Consider the following 15276-nt stretch of genomic DNA (forward strand, 5'->3'; position numbering starts at 1 on the left):
TATGGTCTGGCCACATGGCACAGCAGCTCTTGAGCACTTCCATGAGTGTATGAACAGTATGCACCTAAACATCCAGATCACCGTCTAGACAGAGAAAGAGGGAAGGCTGCCATTTTTAGATGTTTTGGTACAACAAAAGTCAAGTGGACATCTTGACCACTCAGTGTATTGCAAGCTAGTGATTTATATCTTAGCACCCAGCACTTTCACCATTCAGTCCAGAAGAGAGCAGCTCTAAATATGCTGGTACACAGAGCATAAACTGTTTCTGACAAGGACCACTTGGATTCCAAAATTAATCATCCATTGTATGTATTCCGAAAGAACGGCTATGGGTTGTGTGATATAAAGTCAGTGTTCTCAAAGAAAATGAAAAGTGCGAATGTTGAACATTCATGCGATGAGTTACCAATTGCATTCCTTCCTTTCTGCAGTGTTACATCCAGCAAAATAGGCTGAGTCCCGGGAAGGTGAGCTATAAGATCTATTTTCCAATCTCCTAAGAAGATATAGGAGATGCTATGCCCTGTTAAGGACATCTAGGCATCAGGATCTCTGGGATCTAAAACATCCCTTGTGAGTGTGGAAGCAATTGCATTGGTCAGTCTATACGCACTGTTTCCGATTGTTATGCAGAACATCAGTGGCATATTAAAAATCGAGAACTGGAGAAATCTACAGTTACTGAGCACTGCCTCACAAGCAATACTGTGTTACAAAACAAATGGTTTGTCCCAGGTTCCTACATAATAAGACTGTGTAATTAAAGAGGCTGTATAAATAAGAATGTGGGAGAAAATCTTCAACTGTGACAGCAAACGTAATCTTAGCAGTGCATGGAAGCGAGCTCTCAATGCAGAGAAAAACCAGAGATTTTTTCACAATGTTTACGCTATGACAGGAGCGGTAGTGAAGTAGTTGACACCAGCTGTGACAGCAATATGTAATTACCAACCAGTCAGAAGCCGTTTACGGGCTGTATAAGGTCACCACAGCATTAGTTTTGACAATCAGTTGCTTTTGATGAAGACGATGGAGGTAATCATCAAAAGCTTGAGGTTTTACCTGAATTGATGCGGCAAGAAGTCTAAGAATGTTTTACACAAGTAACTGCAATGCTAGCAGAAAGGCTTAAGAGGGGACACCACTATGGTGTGGATGAACCACTGCAAGAAACTAGCCAGAAAGACTTGATACTGTCTGTTATTGTCTTTACATCATGTACTTATTATCCAATTGAACTTTAAATTCATAATTACTCTGCATTATCAAAATGATTGAAAAGTTTGGACAGAAATGATGACTACAGAATTGGGCCATCTTCAGCACACAATACAGATTTGAAAGCCAAGGAAAATATACTTTATAATGACAGCATGCTGCCATAATTTTTTGTAGCAACTGATTGAAACAGAAATCTGTTCATTTTTCAAGTCAGTGTCCAATTTTGAAAATTTCAATTTCCGTCATAGAGAAAATTACTAATAAATTGTTAGAGATAACACAGAGTTTTAAGAACAAACCCATTTTGCTTATATGTTAATATGTTGCAGATTGTAAATATTCTTCATGGGTTTGCCACCAGATCATGTTGTGCAAATTCCACAATATTTTCTCAGAGCAACTGTCCGACATCTTCAGGTGGTTCAACATTGCTGGTGGCTAGGTACCTAGGTACCTATTTACAACATATCCGCCAGGAATGCTTGAAGAGTCACATTTTTCAGATTGCTAGAACTAGTTATTTTCATGCAGTTATCCCACACTTATTACAGATCCCTACAGCTGATAATTTGGTTTAGCTGTGATCCAATCTCTCACCTCATAAATTCTGTGCAATGCAAGTGTTAGAGAGATGTGCTGCTTCCAGAACTAGAAATTAATAGCAAAAAATTAATAAAAGCATATAATTTTTTACAGGCAGTATTTGCGTCATCGAGATGATACTGTGCGATGTGTGGTGAGCAGTCTTACTGAAGAAGATCCAAATGAACTGGCAGATGAACTTGTGCGAGGTGAAGTTCTTGCCCTGGATGAAGGTTCGATCTCAGATGATGATGCCACCACTGATTGGGAGTCCTGGACACCAGACCCAGTTGATGCTGATCCTTGTATGTTATATCTCAGTACTTAGTTTATTACAGATGAAACAATGGGATAACTTAACCTGTTGATCAGCAAAGAGCAAAATGATAAACTTAATTATGAATCATGGTATTCTGTAATGACAGAGTTAAATTTCCTTAATCGTTCTTGACTCTGTAGCAGAGATTACTGACACACATTTGCGCATAGGTGCAGAACTTGAAGGTAGCTGATTTGAATCCTGGTGATGGAAGAATTTTTACCACTAGCATTTGGCCATTAGTAGGAGAAAATATGACAGCTTTAAGTTCCTGATTACCAGACTTTGTGTTATCTCCTTGATTAAATTCCAAACCTTTCCACAATGCGCCTAAGACTGTTGATGGTTATCTGTATATTGCTGGCAGATGGGAACATTAAGCTCCATAAGCATACTTGGGGCTATTCAAGAGGAGTGGGCTATTTGTTTGCAGGTTTCCCCTGTCCCTTCTCTCTCTCATAATCAACAGTAATATGAACTCCACATGAAAGGTGCTGCATGATGGTGGCAGAGGAGGGGCCAGGATGGGGGGGGGGGGGGGGGGGAATTGAGTGGTTGAGAAAGATACTTTCCAAGTAGAGGGTTGAATGTGTAATTGCAATTGCATGTAATTTCAGTGACTTCAAAAATCAGTATAATGCTTTTCAAGTTACTGTCAGTGTGATCTAATTACCTAACACACCATTCCTCTCTCTCATTCAGTTCAATACATTAATTCTCTTACAATATTATATGTGCTTTCATTTTTTAATTAGTGAGCTGTCTGCATGAATGTATGACTATTCTTCAGTTGATACTGTGTTTCATAAGGCACAGACTGCTCCAAGGTTGTTAGATTTAAGAAGTTTGATTATCCTGTCATAGTGTATGTAAGTGAGCCAGATGCAAGCAGTGCAATGTGTGCATGGATTAATTAATAGTTAGATGATTGAGTGTTAAAGGAATATTCCCAAGGAGTAAGGTAAGACAATCTCAGCTCTAGAAAAGGCTTTAATAGGTTGTGGTGTGTTCACAGTGATCTGATGTGACGGGGTAACACTACTGAGTTGACATCCATTGTCATATGTATCATATCTTGTACCATTTGTGCCATTTCCTTCCGTATTCTGACATTGTTTTTATTTGAACCATTCATACTTTGTTTTTCCTCTTCCTTCTGAAACAAGAGTATATGTGAGCAATTTTTCGTAGGGTCTTACTGATCCCCAGCATTTAGCAATATTTTCACAAGGCAGACCTTTCTATGAGTACTGAGGTGGTGCAGTATCTTCAGAGAATAACACACACTGATTTCAGTCAGCTCATTACTTAGAACATTCTGAATTGTTTTATGATTAAGTCTTGCATTTTGTAAATTTGAAGAGGAAAGTGAAGTTAGTAGTGTAGTCAAAAAATTATTCTATACAGTCGATTTATTTAATTACTGTACTTTGAAAGTGACATAATAGATTTTTGCCTTCTTCTTCTCTCTCTCTCTCTCTCTCTCTCTCTCTCTCTCTCTCTCTATCTCTATCTCTCTATCTCTCTGCCTCTCTGCCTCCCCTTCCCTCTACCCCCCCCCCCCCCCCCCCCCTCTTCTTCTCGCCTTGATTCTTGCATTTAGTTCCATTAGGGGTATGGGTTTTCTTGTTATTTAGAAACTCCAGTTGATAAGAAATTCGAGGTGAAATTTTTTATTTGGGCACTTTATCGTGTGATACAAAGAGTAGTCATAAGTTTGAAAAAATAAAGTTATATAATTAATTTTTTATTTGTTTGGAGATACATCTGCATTCCTGGTACATATTGAAAACCCTGTGCTGCAGTACTGTAGCACACCTCTCATGGAACCAAAACAAAATGGTGCAATCCACTGATACAATGTATTATTATACAAAATTTTCTGCAGCCTGAAGGGAGCAACACTTCAACAATTCACACTGAGTTGGTGGAAGTATACAGCAACAATGCACCATTGTATGACACAATGATCAAGTGATGCAGACACTTTCAGTGTGGCCAAACAAGTCTGAGTACAAAGAACAAAGTGGCATACACTCTTTATGAAGAACCAGGAGTCATAAGGATATTTTAGGTCCTGATACTCAAAGACCAGGGTAACACAGTTTAGACATTAGTGGAAAAAGTGAAGATTGGTCGTGGATCAGTTTTCAATGTCCCGGCTAATATGCATAGGACACAGTTAACACAAACTCTGTCTTGGGGCTATGAAATTTTGGCTCACCCCCTACATTCAGTTGACATGGAACTCAGTGACTTTATCTTTTCTTAGATGAAGAAACCATTGCATAATAGGCATGTCCAGAATCACAGTTGGGTAATTTTTGAAGTGGAAAGTTTTCTGAACAGAAAAAACACAGACTCCAGCAACCAATGTTTCTCTAAGTTGTCCATCATTGAGAACAATGTCACAGTGAAGGATGAATATGTAGAGAAGGACTAACACCATTACCAAGTTTCATTGTCACAGTTTGACTTTTTCGTGGTATACAGTTCTTGCATCAGTGAATTCAGTTATCTTATATTTTAAGTTGAATACATTAGCTGGACAAGCTACTTTGATTCCCCAGAGCCCGACTCTAGTGCCCTGAGGCAATGGCCTTGTATATGCGAGTTGCGTATGTGTATGTGTTCTTCTGCAGAAGAAAGATTTTGTCTGAAAGCAATCTTTTTTCATTGTGCCTATCTGTGAATTGATGCCTCCTCTGTATTGTGAGTAGCAGTCTATCCTTTCCATATTGTTAAACAAAGTCCAGGATGGAATGACAACAATATTACGAAAAGGTTAGATTGCTACTCACCATAAGAAGAGAACTGAGTCGCAGACAGGCACAATGAAAAGACTGTTGTACTGCTTGTTTCCTTATTATTGTTATTCCATCCTGGACTTGCCATTGTTTAAAAAGGGATTCTTGCTAGTTTTCTGTGAGAAGTAATGCATGCCACATGAATAGCATTCACAAAATATTGTCCTTAGCAGGGTAGTGCCAAATGTTGAATTCCTCTGTGAGATGTCTGCAGCGGCTAGATGAACTAGGGTTTTGTGAACTGGGAGAATCTCATTGTTCCCCTTTGCCTCTTACCTTAAAGGATGAGCATGTTTCAGTAATTACCATGGGGGTTGTCAATGGTATTAATGGCTGTTGACGCAAAACTGTTGGTTGCTTGCTATTTTTGGGGTGCCTGCCACACCTTGGTTGTATTAAGCTTGCTAAGCTATGTGTAACTTTGTGTGAATCAGGATTTTTCCACTGGCTTACTGTGGGAATCAAATGGCACAAACCAATTTCCACAAATATGCTCCTACTGATTTGGTTGACTCATTGGGTATTGCAAACATCCAAACCAACAAACGGTCTTGGATGATCAGTTCACTTTCTGGATAGGTCATCCAACACAGCAGACAAGTGCCATGTGTCAAAATCCCGATGTCAAAGACATGCTGTCTATTTAAGATGGCAAAGCAAGTTGTTCATCTGGTATTCAAAAATGATCAGACTGTTGCACAGACCAAACAGCATAAATTTGAACTTCAGAGGCTATCACGTGTTATGATAGCAGTCCTTCCTAGTCAGCTTCATCAACCTCAATCTATAGTAGCAATTCTGGATAACCATATTGGAGAAATACTTTGCTCCCTCCAACAGGACCAAGGATCATCAGTTTGTGGCAGTGGACCTATCTCCTGTTTGGTGATTTTTTTCTTTTTTTCAGCCACTGTTAATTGGTGAAGAAACACCATATGCCATCTTTCTTCTTCACTAGGATCATTGATGCACTAATGCCTGAGTGATGTTATGTCACAGCATTTTCTCTTCCTTCTTCTCAGATGTTAGTTGTTCATCTGAAGACACCCAGTGTCTACATAGTGTTTCACATTGAGTCATCTGATCTATCTTGTCTCCACTGTAGACTTGAATGCACCTGAAAGCTGACATTGTTCCTCAATCAAGCTGAGACCTGTTGACAGCTGGATAGTAGTGGATAGTTGATAATGGAAGTGTAGCACGATTCTCCAGCGATGACACTGAGCTGATCTTGCTGTAGTGGTTTGGTTGTCATAAGTGCACTCTTCAGGGTGAGTTGTGGCTGTTCATGACAGTTAGTGTCCCATTGCTCTCCTTTCCACTTGTGATGGTTATGATCATCGCTGGCAAACAGATTTCTTTTGTAAGGCAGAACACTTTGACTAGGGGTGCGCAGTTAAACTGAGCGTCTAGACTGTTGATTAGAACTTGTCTTGTTGATGACTGTGGGATGAATGGGTCTTCAGTGGCAGACAATTATCCAGAGCAATTGTTGGTATGTGAACTTGTTGGAGTAACTTTGTCACTTTGGAACTCCAGTCTTCTGCAGTTTTTACTGCTTGTAATGCCTGCAAGAAGTCCCATCCAAGGATAACATTATGGCTGCATTATGATGAAACAAACAATTTGAAGGGTTGTGTTTCTATCATTGATAGTTATTCTCACAACTCAGGTTCCTGTCAGTTGAACATATTTTATATTCACAACTCTCAACACAGTGACATTTGAATGTCAAAAAATAGTCCTCTTCAGGTTGTAATGATAAGTATCTATTTTCACACAAAAAGCCACTGTAGAATCAAACAGTACCTGGACTGGTTGGTTGTTGATTATGAGGGTGTTGTGATTTCTTGGCAATTGCCATACATGCAGGAATTTAATCTGTGGTGACCTCACTTCCAGAGATGATCCCCCATTTAGTGTTTCTGATTTTCACAGTTTGGTGACTGGCTGGAACCTGTGTATGGTGACAGGGAATGATCAGGAAATGTTGGAGAGTGATCTCTTTTTTTGTTGGCTTCATCATATTTGGGTATACTGTGTGACAGAGTACTAATTAGATATTGTTATAACGTCAAGTTTATCACATATATTTCAGAACGACACAACACATATAAGTCACAGAGTAAGTTGACAAGCAAGACATGTGTACACGTTAGCATTCGAATGAGCACTGAGTCCCAGTCTAGCGGCCGCTGCTCGGCTGGCTGCTTAGGTGGCGCAGCTGCTGCATGGCTGGTAGACAGCGCCGCACGTAGAGGACGCGCATAATTGCGCGGCGGCACTTTGAATGATCGGCGAGTCACAACACTTTTCCCCCCTTTGAAATTGTTGCACTGGTCTTGATGGAGGTGTCCTGGAGATGGCTAACGTCCATGGGCATTGTTTGACTCGCCGTAAAGTCTCTAGGAGGAGGCTTCCCGTACGGACGGAAGTGTCCCCGAAGATAATGGGTCGAGATGACAGAAGACGTAGGGATCAAATCTGCTGGGCCCCCATGCACCAATCTGCCCATTGCGGCAAGTCCAGTTGATATGACAGGAGACATGGGTGATGTGTCGGCGTCCGTTGGAGGAGGAGGCGAGTAGATTTGCTCTGACAGAGGATGGTCATCCGGTTCCTGCATGGGCAGGTCTCCTGGTGGCATCCGTTCTTGTGCTGGCATCGCGATGATGGTGAGAGGGCTGTGTTGTGAGTATTGAGAGATGCCAAGATCCCGAGCGTCAGGTAGAGCCAAAGGTGGTGTAGCGGCATTCGGAACAGGCGTTGCTGGCACACGAGGCGAAGCTGGTCCGAATGACGCACTGCAACACCCGTGTCCATCTGGATTTCATACAGGCGTCTGCCATGGTGTCTTAAGATGCGGCCCTGGCTCCATTTTGGCCGCCTGCCATATCCCCGTACCCAGACGAGGTCGTCGGTGGTGAACCGGCCAAGTGAAGGCACCCGCGGCCGTGAGGTGGAAGGCCACAGAAGATGAAGTAGCGTGCGGGGCTGTCGGCCATGTAAGAGCTCAGCCAGGCTGTGGTCGCCCATGGGGGTGAAACGGTAAGATGCCAGAAACTGGAGAAGCGCATCATCAGCAGCAGAAGAAGTCAGAAGTTTCCGCATCTGAGCCTTAAATGTGCGGACCAGTCGTTCAGCCTCACCATTGGATTGTGGATGGAACGGCAGGGCCGTGACATGAATAACGCCGTGACGAGCACAAAAATTCGCAAATTCGGAAGAGGCAAATTGTGGACCATTATCAGTAACAAGAGTAGAGGGGAGGCCTTCCAAAGAAAAAATGCGGGCGAGAGCATTGGTGGTTGCCGCGGTGGTAGGCGACGTGCAATGGACAATGAAAGGAAAGTTAGAGTAGGGATCAATTACGAGTAGCCAATAAGTACCTAAAAAGGGTCCTGCAAAGTCAGCCTGAATGCGCTCCCCGGGCTTCTCAGGCGAAGGCCACGGTGACAAAGATGACTTCAGGGCAGCGGCCTGTGACACACAAGGGCCGCAGGCAGCGACCATGTGTGCTATTTCAGAGTCGATGCCAGGCCAGTACACATGACGGCACGCCAGAGATTTTGTGCGAGACACACCACAGTGCCCTTGGTGAAGGAGGCACAAGACCGAAGCACGCAAAGACGCAGGTACCACAACACGCGGCAAAGCATTGCCAGTGGAGAGGAGGATAACACCATCCCTAGCCGTGAGGCGATAGCGCAAAGTGTAGTAATTCCACAACGGATCAGAAGTCTTAGCGCACGGGCGATCTGGCCAACCCTTCTGAATACAGCATAAAACCCGGGAGAGGGTAGGGTCAGAACCCGTAGCAGCTGCCAGCCTGTCCCCAGTGATGGGGAACCCGTCCACAATCCGCTGCTCAGCAGCATCCAGGTGGAAACACAAAAGTTTGTTCCTATCGAATGCCTGATGAGGACCCATGGGAAGGCGAGACATAGCATCAGCATTTGCATGTTGAGCCGTTGGCCGGAAATGAATCTCATAATTGAAACGAGACAAGTAAAGAGCCCAACACTGGAGGCGGTGTGCAGCCTTGTCGGGAAGTGACGTTGATGGATGAAACAAGGAAACAAGTGGTTTGTGATCTGTAACAAGATGATATTTTGAGCCATAGAGAAAAACACCAAACTTATGAAGAGCATAAATAATGGCCAAAGCTTCTTTCTCAATTTTGAATACTTTTGTTGGGCATCTGTGAGCGTTTTGGAGGCATAAGCAATGGGTTGTTCCGAACCGTCAGAAAAACGGTGCGCAGGGACTGCACCAACCCCATATTGAGAGGCGTCTGTGGCAAGAACAAGATGGCCAGGTCGATAAGTAGCCAGGCACGGGGCCTGTTTCAGCACAGTCTTCAATTTCTGGAAAGCCACTTTGCATGACGCGGACCAGTGAACAGGCGATGCAACGGCTGAGCCACCGAAGCTGCAGATGGTAAAAACTTGTGATAGTATGCTATTTTCCCCAAGAAGGCCTGCAGTTCCTTAACAGATGTATAGCGAGGAAGGGCATCGATCGCAGCGACAGTTTGCTGAAGCGGACGAATACCATCCCGAGAGAGTTGAAACCCCAAGTACGTGATAGATGCCTGAAAAAATTGTGATTTCTGAAGATTACACTTAAGACTGGCAGTCTGTAAGACATGAAAAAGTGTGCGGAGATTTTGAAGATGTTCTTCAGTGGTGGAGCCAGTGACAACAATGTCGTCCATGTAATTGATACACCCAGGGACAGGGAGCAATAATTGTTCCAAGAATCGCTGAAAGGGAGCAGGGGCGCTAGCAACCCCGAATGGCAAGCGTTGGTATTGATAGAGGCCAAAAGGCGTGTTGAGGACCAGAAACTGCCAGGAAGCAGCGTCGAGAGGAAGTTGATGATAAGCTTCTGACAGGTCAATTTTAGAAAAATACTGGTCTCCAGCAAGTTTAGTAAACAGTTCTTCAGGACGGGGCATGGGGTAAGTGTCGATGAGGCATTGAGCATTTACAGTGGCTTTGAAATCGCCACAGAGACAAATATCACCATTGGGCTTAGCAACGACAACGACGGGAGAGGACCACTCACTGGAAGTGACAGGAAGCAAGACCCCTGAAGTAGTGAGACGATCCAACTCCCATTTTACCTGATCACGAAAGGCCACAGGAATGGGCCGAGCCCAAAAAACTTAGGCCGAGCAGTGGATTTGAGCGTGATATGAGCTTCAAAGTCGTTTGCACGACCTAACCCAGGAGAAAAAAGGGACGAAAATGTCATCGACAAGGAATCCAGTTGAGCATAAGAAATAGCATCAGAGACAATATTGACAGAGTCATCTATGGAGAACCCAAAAACGCAAAAGGCATCGAAACCAAAAAGATTTTCTGCATTGCGCTGGTTGACCACAAATATGGGAACAGTGCGAACGATGGATTTGTAAGATACCTCAGCATTAAACTGTCCCAAGAGAGAAATCTTCTGTTTATTGTCCCTCCGTAATTGCCAAGTGACAGGTGACGGGAGTGGAGAACCCAACTGAAGATATGTCTGAGAATTAATTATAGTGGCAGCAGAACCGGTATCCACTTGCATGCGAACATCTCGACCAAGGATTTGGACAGTGAGGAATAACTTCCCTGAAAGGGAAGAAGTGCAATTGACAGACAACACAGAATCAGAATCAGCGTCATGTTCATGAACATCATGTAAGCGGTCGGATTTGCAAACGGAAGACACATGACCCTTCTTTTTGCAATTGTGACACACAGCCCAATGTTGGGGACAATCCTCGTGTGAATGTTTCGTAAAACACCACGGACATGAAGGAAGTTGCCGGGGGTTTTGCTGCAGTTTCTTAGCGGGTTGTTTACGGCTAGGCCGAGGCTGCGCGTGGGAGCACACTGCAGCCACGTCGGCCGGCGGGGACATGCCGCCCGCGTCGTCAACAGCGCACAGAGGTTGTATTTCCCCGACATCACCCCACGCCTCTATTTGCGCCCCAGCGACATGAGAAATTTCGAAAGACTGCGCAATGGAGAGAACTTCATCTAGAGTCGGATTCGCCAACTGAAGGGCATGTTGCCGAACTTCTTTGTCGGGCACCGACCGGATAATAGCATCCCGTATCATGGAATCAGCATAGGATTCTTTGTGAGCGTCAGTAACAAATTGACACTTTCGACTGAGGCCGTGAAGTTCAGCAGCCCAAGCGCGATAGGATTGATGTGGCTGTTTTTGGCAACGATAAAAGGCAACACGAGAGGCTACGACATGTGTTTGCTTTTGAAAATAGACAGACAGAAGTGAGCACATTTCAGCAAAGGACAAAGACGCAGGATCCTTCAAAGGAGCCAATTGCAACAACAACCGATACATTTGAGGTGAAATCCAGGAAAGGAACAGAGACTTACATGGTTGTTCGTCCATGACATGAAATGCCAAGAAGTGCTGTCGAAGACGTTTTTCATAATCAGACCAGTCTTCTGCTGTCTCGTCGTAAGGAGGTATAGCCAACGACGAGAAACGCCCCGCATTTGACGCCGTGACAAAATCACAAATAGCCGCTGTTAGAAGCGTTTGCTGTTCAAGGAGATTTTGCAATAGTTGCTCGACAATAGCCATGGAACCCTGTGGGTCAACGGTGAAAAGGAAAAATCCACTACCTCGTCGCCAATTGTTATAACGTCAAGTTTAACACATATATTTCAGAACGACACAACACATATAAGTCACAGAGTAAGTTGACAAGCAAGACGTGTACACGTTAGCATTCGAATGAGCACTGAGTCCCAGTCTAGCGGCCGCTGCTCGGCTGGCCGCTTAGGTGGCGCAGCTGCTGCATGGCTGGCAGACAGCGCCGCACGTAGAGGACGCGCGTAATTGTGCGGCAGCCCTCTGAATGATCGGTGAGTCACAACAGATATGAAAGATGCTGTTGGCAAGGTGGAGTGTATAATTCCACCTGTTATATTAAACAAAATGGTTGAATCCTTTTAGACATTTCATTTCATCAGATCCTGGCCAGAGTCACACAAAACACACTATGTGATGTCTGATGTATGTATGACTGACTAATGCTCTTCTGTCCATTAGTATCTTGACAATGTTGTCCGTAAAAGGACTTTATTTTTGAACTTGGATTCCTGCCCTGAAGGTAATGGCTTTTGCATAGCTTTTGTGGAGGTATGATGGAGGCGGTGTCCAAGATACCCTATGTCTCCACCAAACTATATCATATGGAATCTGGAATCGATTAGTAGTTACAAGAGAAGGACTGTCAACAAGAACTAATAATTCACCTTACTCTGTATTGGAAAGATATGTAGACAACTGTAGTATATTCCTAGATTGCTCACTTAATACTGGTTCTTGAAATTTTGAAAGTAGGCTTTTTCAGGATTGTTGCAATTGTAAGCTCTCTACTAGTAAATTATTATCTCAATTATGTTTTTGCACTCAGACTGTTTAGTTAGTAATTGAGCTCACATCCGTTGGTCGAATTTATTTTTTAATAACGGCAGTGTGGCCTAACCAATACATCCACAGTTAAACTCATTATCACTATGTGTACTATTAATGACTGGGAAACTAATGAATGATATCAGTTCAAGTCGAGTTTTACAACACTTTTCAGTTTAGTATCAGATATTCAGATATAAGTCACTATGATTTCTAACTCATCTGTGCATTGTGAAATCACAATTCCATCTTTCATACTCCTAAGTTCATTACTTGTAGAATACTACATTTTGCATTTTGTGAAGTGTGCTGTTTTACATTTCTGAATATTTAAAGCAAGTTGCATGAGATCTTACGAAGACCAGATTGAATACTTCCGCAGCTTTTTCTGATAAAACTTTATTATAGATAACGGCATTTGTGCGCCAGCTTTTTAATATACAACATGAGCAACAAGGGCTCCAACACACTTCCCTGAGGAATGTCTGCAGCACCATCATATCTATCTGTGACTCCCCATCCTGGAGAAAATGTGGCATTCTCCATACCAACAAATCCTCATTCCAGTCACAAATTTCATTTGGTACCCCATGTGATAACTGTTTTTTAATAAGTGTTGATGTATTGAGTCAAATGGTTTTTGGAACTCAAGAAATTCTGTGTGAATCATATTTCCTTGATTCGAGGCTTTCAGAATGTTGTGAGAAAAGCACAAGTTGAGTTTTGCATGACTGATGTTTTTAGAATCAGTGCTGTTTGGCAAGGAGGAGGATATTTTCTCTGAAATACCTTATTATATTTGAGAACAGACCATGTTCAAGGTTTGATCTGCGTTTTCTTCCAACTGATGAGCACAAATTTTTGACCATGGGATGTACAGTATCTGATGGTTAAAAGTGGAGTTAACTCAGCTACTAACTTGGTAGAGAGTTTGATAGGGATTCAGTCAGACACTGGAGCTTTGTTCAGTTTTTGTGATTTCACCTGTTTCTCAATACAGCTGTCACTAGTCTCTATATCACTCATTTTTGGAGTTGTGCAAGGATTAAATTGGGAGAGCATTCCTGGATTTTCCTTTGTAATGGAACATTTGAAAGCGAAGTGGTGGCATTTCTGCATTTTCTTTGCTACTATGCAAGTAACCACTGCAATAGCAAAAACAAAAACAAAAAAATCTGTCAGCAGTAGTACTGTGAACCTTTTTTTGTCGGTTTGTACTACTGGAAAAATAAATTCCACAATATGCACAATGTAGCTTTCAGCTTTGTAATATATTTGACGGTTCTCCATATTTTTACAGTTATAGCATTCGCTGTATTATTTGTGCATTGTGAGTAAAATGCTTCTTTCATTTGTTGCATTAAACGAATTTGTTGTCTGCAGTTATACACTCTCTCTTATTTACAGCAAAACCTTCAAAAAGTCGCCGTACTTCTGACATAATATCTATGTTGGTCAATGTATATGGTAGCAAGGATCTTTTTGTTAATGAATATCGCACTTTGCTTGCTGATCGCTTGCTGTCACAATTTAATTACAACACGGAAAAGGAAATTAGATACCTTGAACTCTTGAAACTGAGGTATGTAAATTTATGGTCTTTTTATTGTTAGTTAATATGTATCCTTTTTAATATATTTTACTGTACAGTAATTACACCAAAGTGCCAAAGAAACTGGTATAGGCATGAGCATTCAAATACAGAGATATGTAAACAGGCAGATATGACACTGCAGTTGACAACACTTATATAAGAAGACAAGTGTCTGGTGCTGTTACTAGATCAGTTACTGCTGCTATAATGGCAGGTTATCAAGATTTAAGTGAGTTTGAATGTGGTGTTATAGTCGGTGCACGAGTGATTGGACACAGCACCTCCGAGGTAGCAATGAAGTGGGCATTTTCTCATACAAACAACTCACAAGTGTATCATGTATATCAGGAATGTAGTAAAACATCAAATTTCTGACATTGCTGCGGTTGGAAAAAGAACCTGCAAGATCGGAACTGAAGAGAATCAATCATTCAACATGACAGAAATATGACCCTTCCGCAAATTGCTACAGATTTTAATGCTGGGCCATCAACAAGTGTCAGCATGCAAACTATTCAAAGAAACATGATTGATATGGGCCTTCAGAGCCAAAGGCCCACTCATGTACCCTTGATGACTGCACAACACAAAGCTTTATATCTCACCTCAGCCCATCCACAACATCGACATTGGACTTTTGATGACTGGAAACATGTTGCCTGGTCAGACGAGTCTCGTTTCAAATTGCATCAAGCGGATGGACAGGTACGGGTATCGAGACAGCCCAATGAATCCATGGACTCTGCATGTCAGCAGGGGACTATTCAAGCTGTAATGGTGTAAGGCATGTGCAGTTGGAGTGCTATGAGACCCCTGATACATGTAGATATGACTCTGACAGATGACCTCTGCATAAGCATCCTGTCTGGTCACCTGCATCCGTTCGTGTCCATCATGCATTCTGACGAATTTGCAACACCCTAAACATCCAGAATTGCTACAGAGTGGCTCCAGGGACACTCTTCTGAGTTTAAACACTTCTGCTGGCCACCAAACTCCCCAGACATGAACTTTATTGAGCATATCTGGGATGCCTTGCTACATGCTGTTCAGAAGAGATCTTCACCCTTTCGTTGTCTTATGAATTTTTGAACAGCCCTGCAGGATTCATGGCGTCAGTTACCTCCAGCACTACTTCAGCCATTAGTTGAGTCCGTGCTACATCATATTGTAGCACTTCTGTGTGCTCGCGGGGGTCCTACACAATATTACGCAGGTGTACCAGTTTCTTTGGCTCTTCAGTGTATCTTTAATAAATTCTTCAGATTCTTTCCTGCAAATGTGTGACATGTGAACCATAATCCCGGGTA

At 42.7% G+C, this 15276-nt stretch overlaps 1 protein-coding gene across 1 annotated transcript in view; it reads left to right on the forward strand.

Moving 5' to 3' along the window:
- LOC124795152 (anaphase-promoting complex subunit 2) overlaps positions 1–15276 on the forward strand; it is a 118443-nt gene that overhangs the window by 56008 nt on the left and 47159 nt on the right. The window contains exons 7-8 of the mRNA XM_047259040.1: positions 1921–2111; positions 13780–13954. Of these exons, the coding sequence (XP_047114996.1) occupies positions 1921–2111; positions 13780–13954 (366 nt within the window). The remainder of the gene's footprint in view (positions 1–1920; positions 2112–13779; positions 13955–15276) is intronic.

The sequence above is a fragment of the Schistocerca piceifrons genome, chromosome 4, assembly GCF_021461385.2.
Source record: "Schistocerca piceifrons isolate TAMUIC-IGC-003096 chromosome 4, iqSchPice1.1, whole genome shotgun sequence".
Lineage (NCBI taxonomy): Eukaryota > Metazoa > Arthropoda > Insecta > Orthoptera > Acrididae > Schistocerca > Schistocerca piceifrons.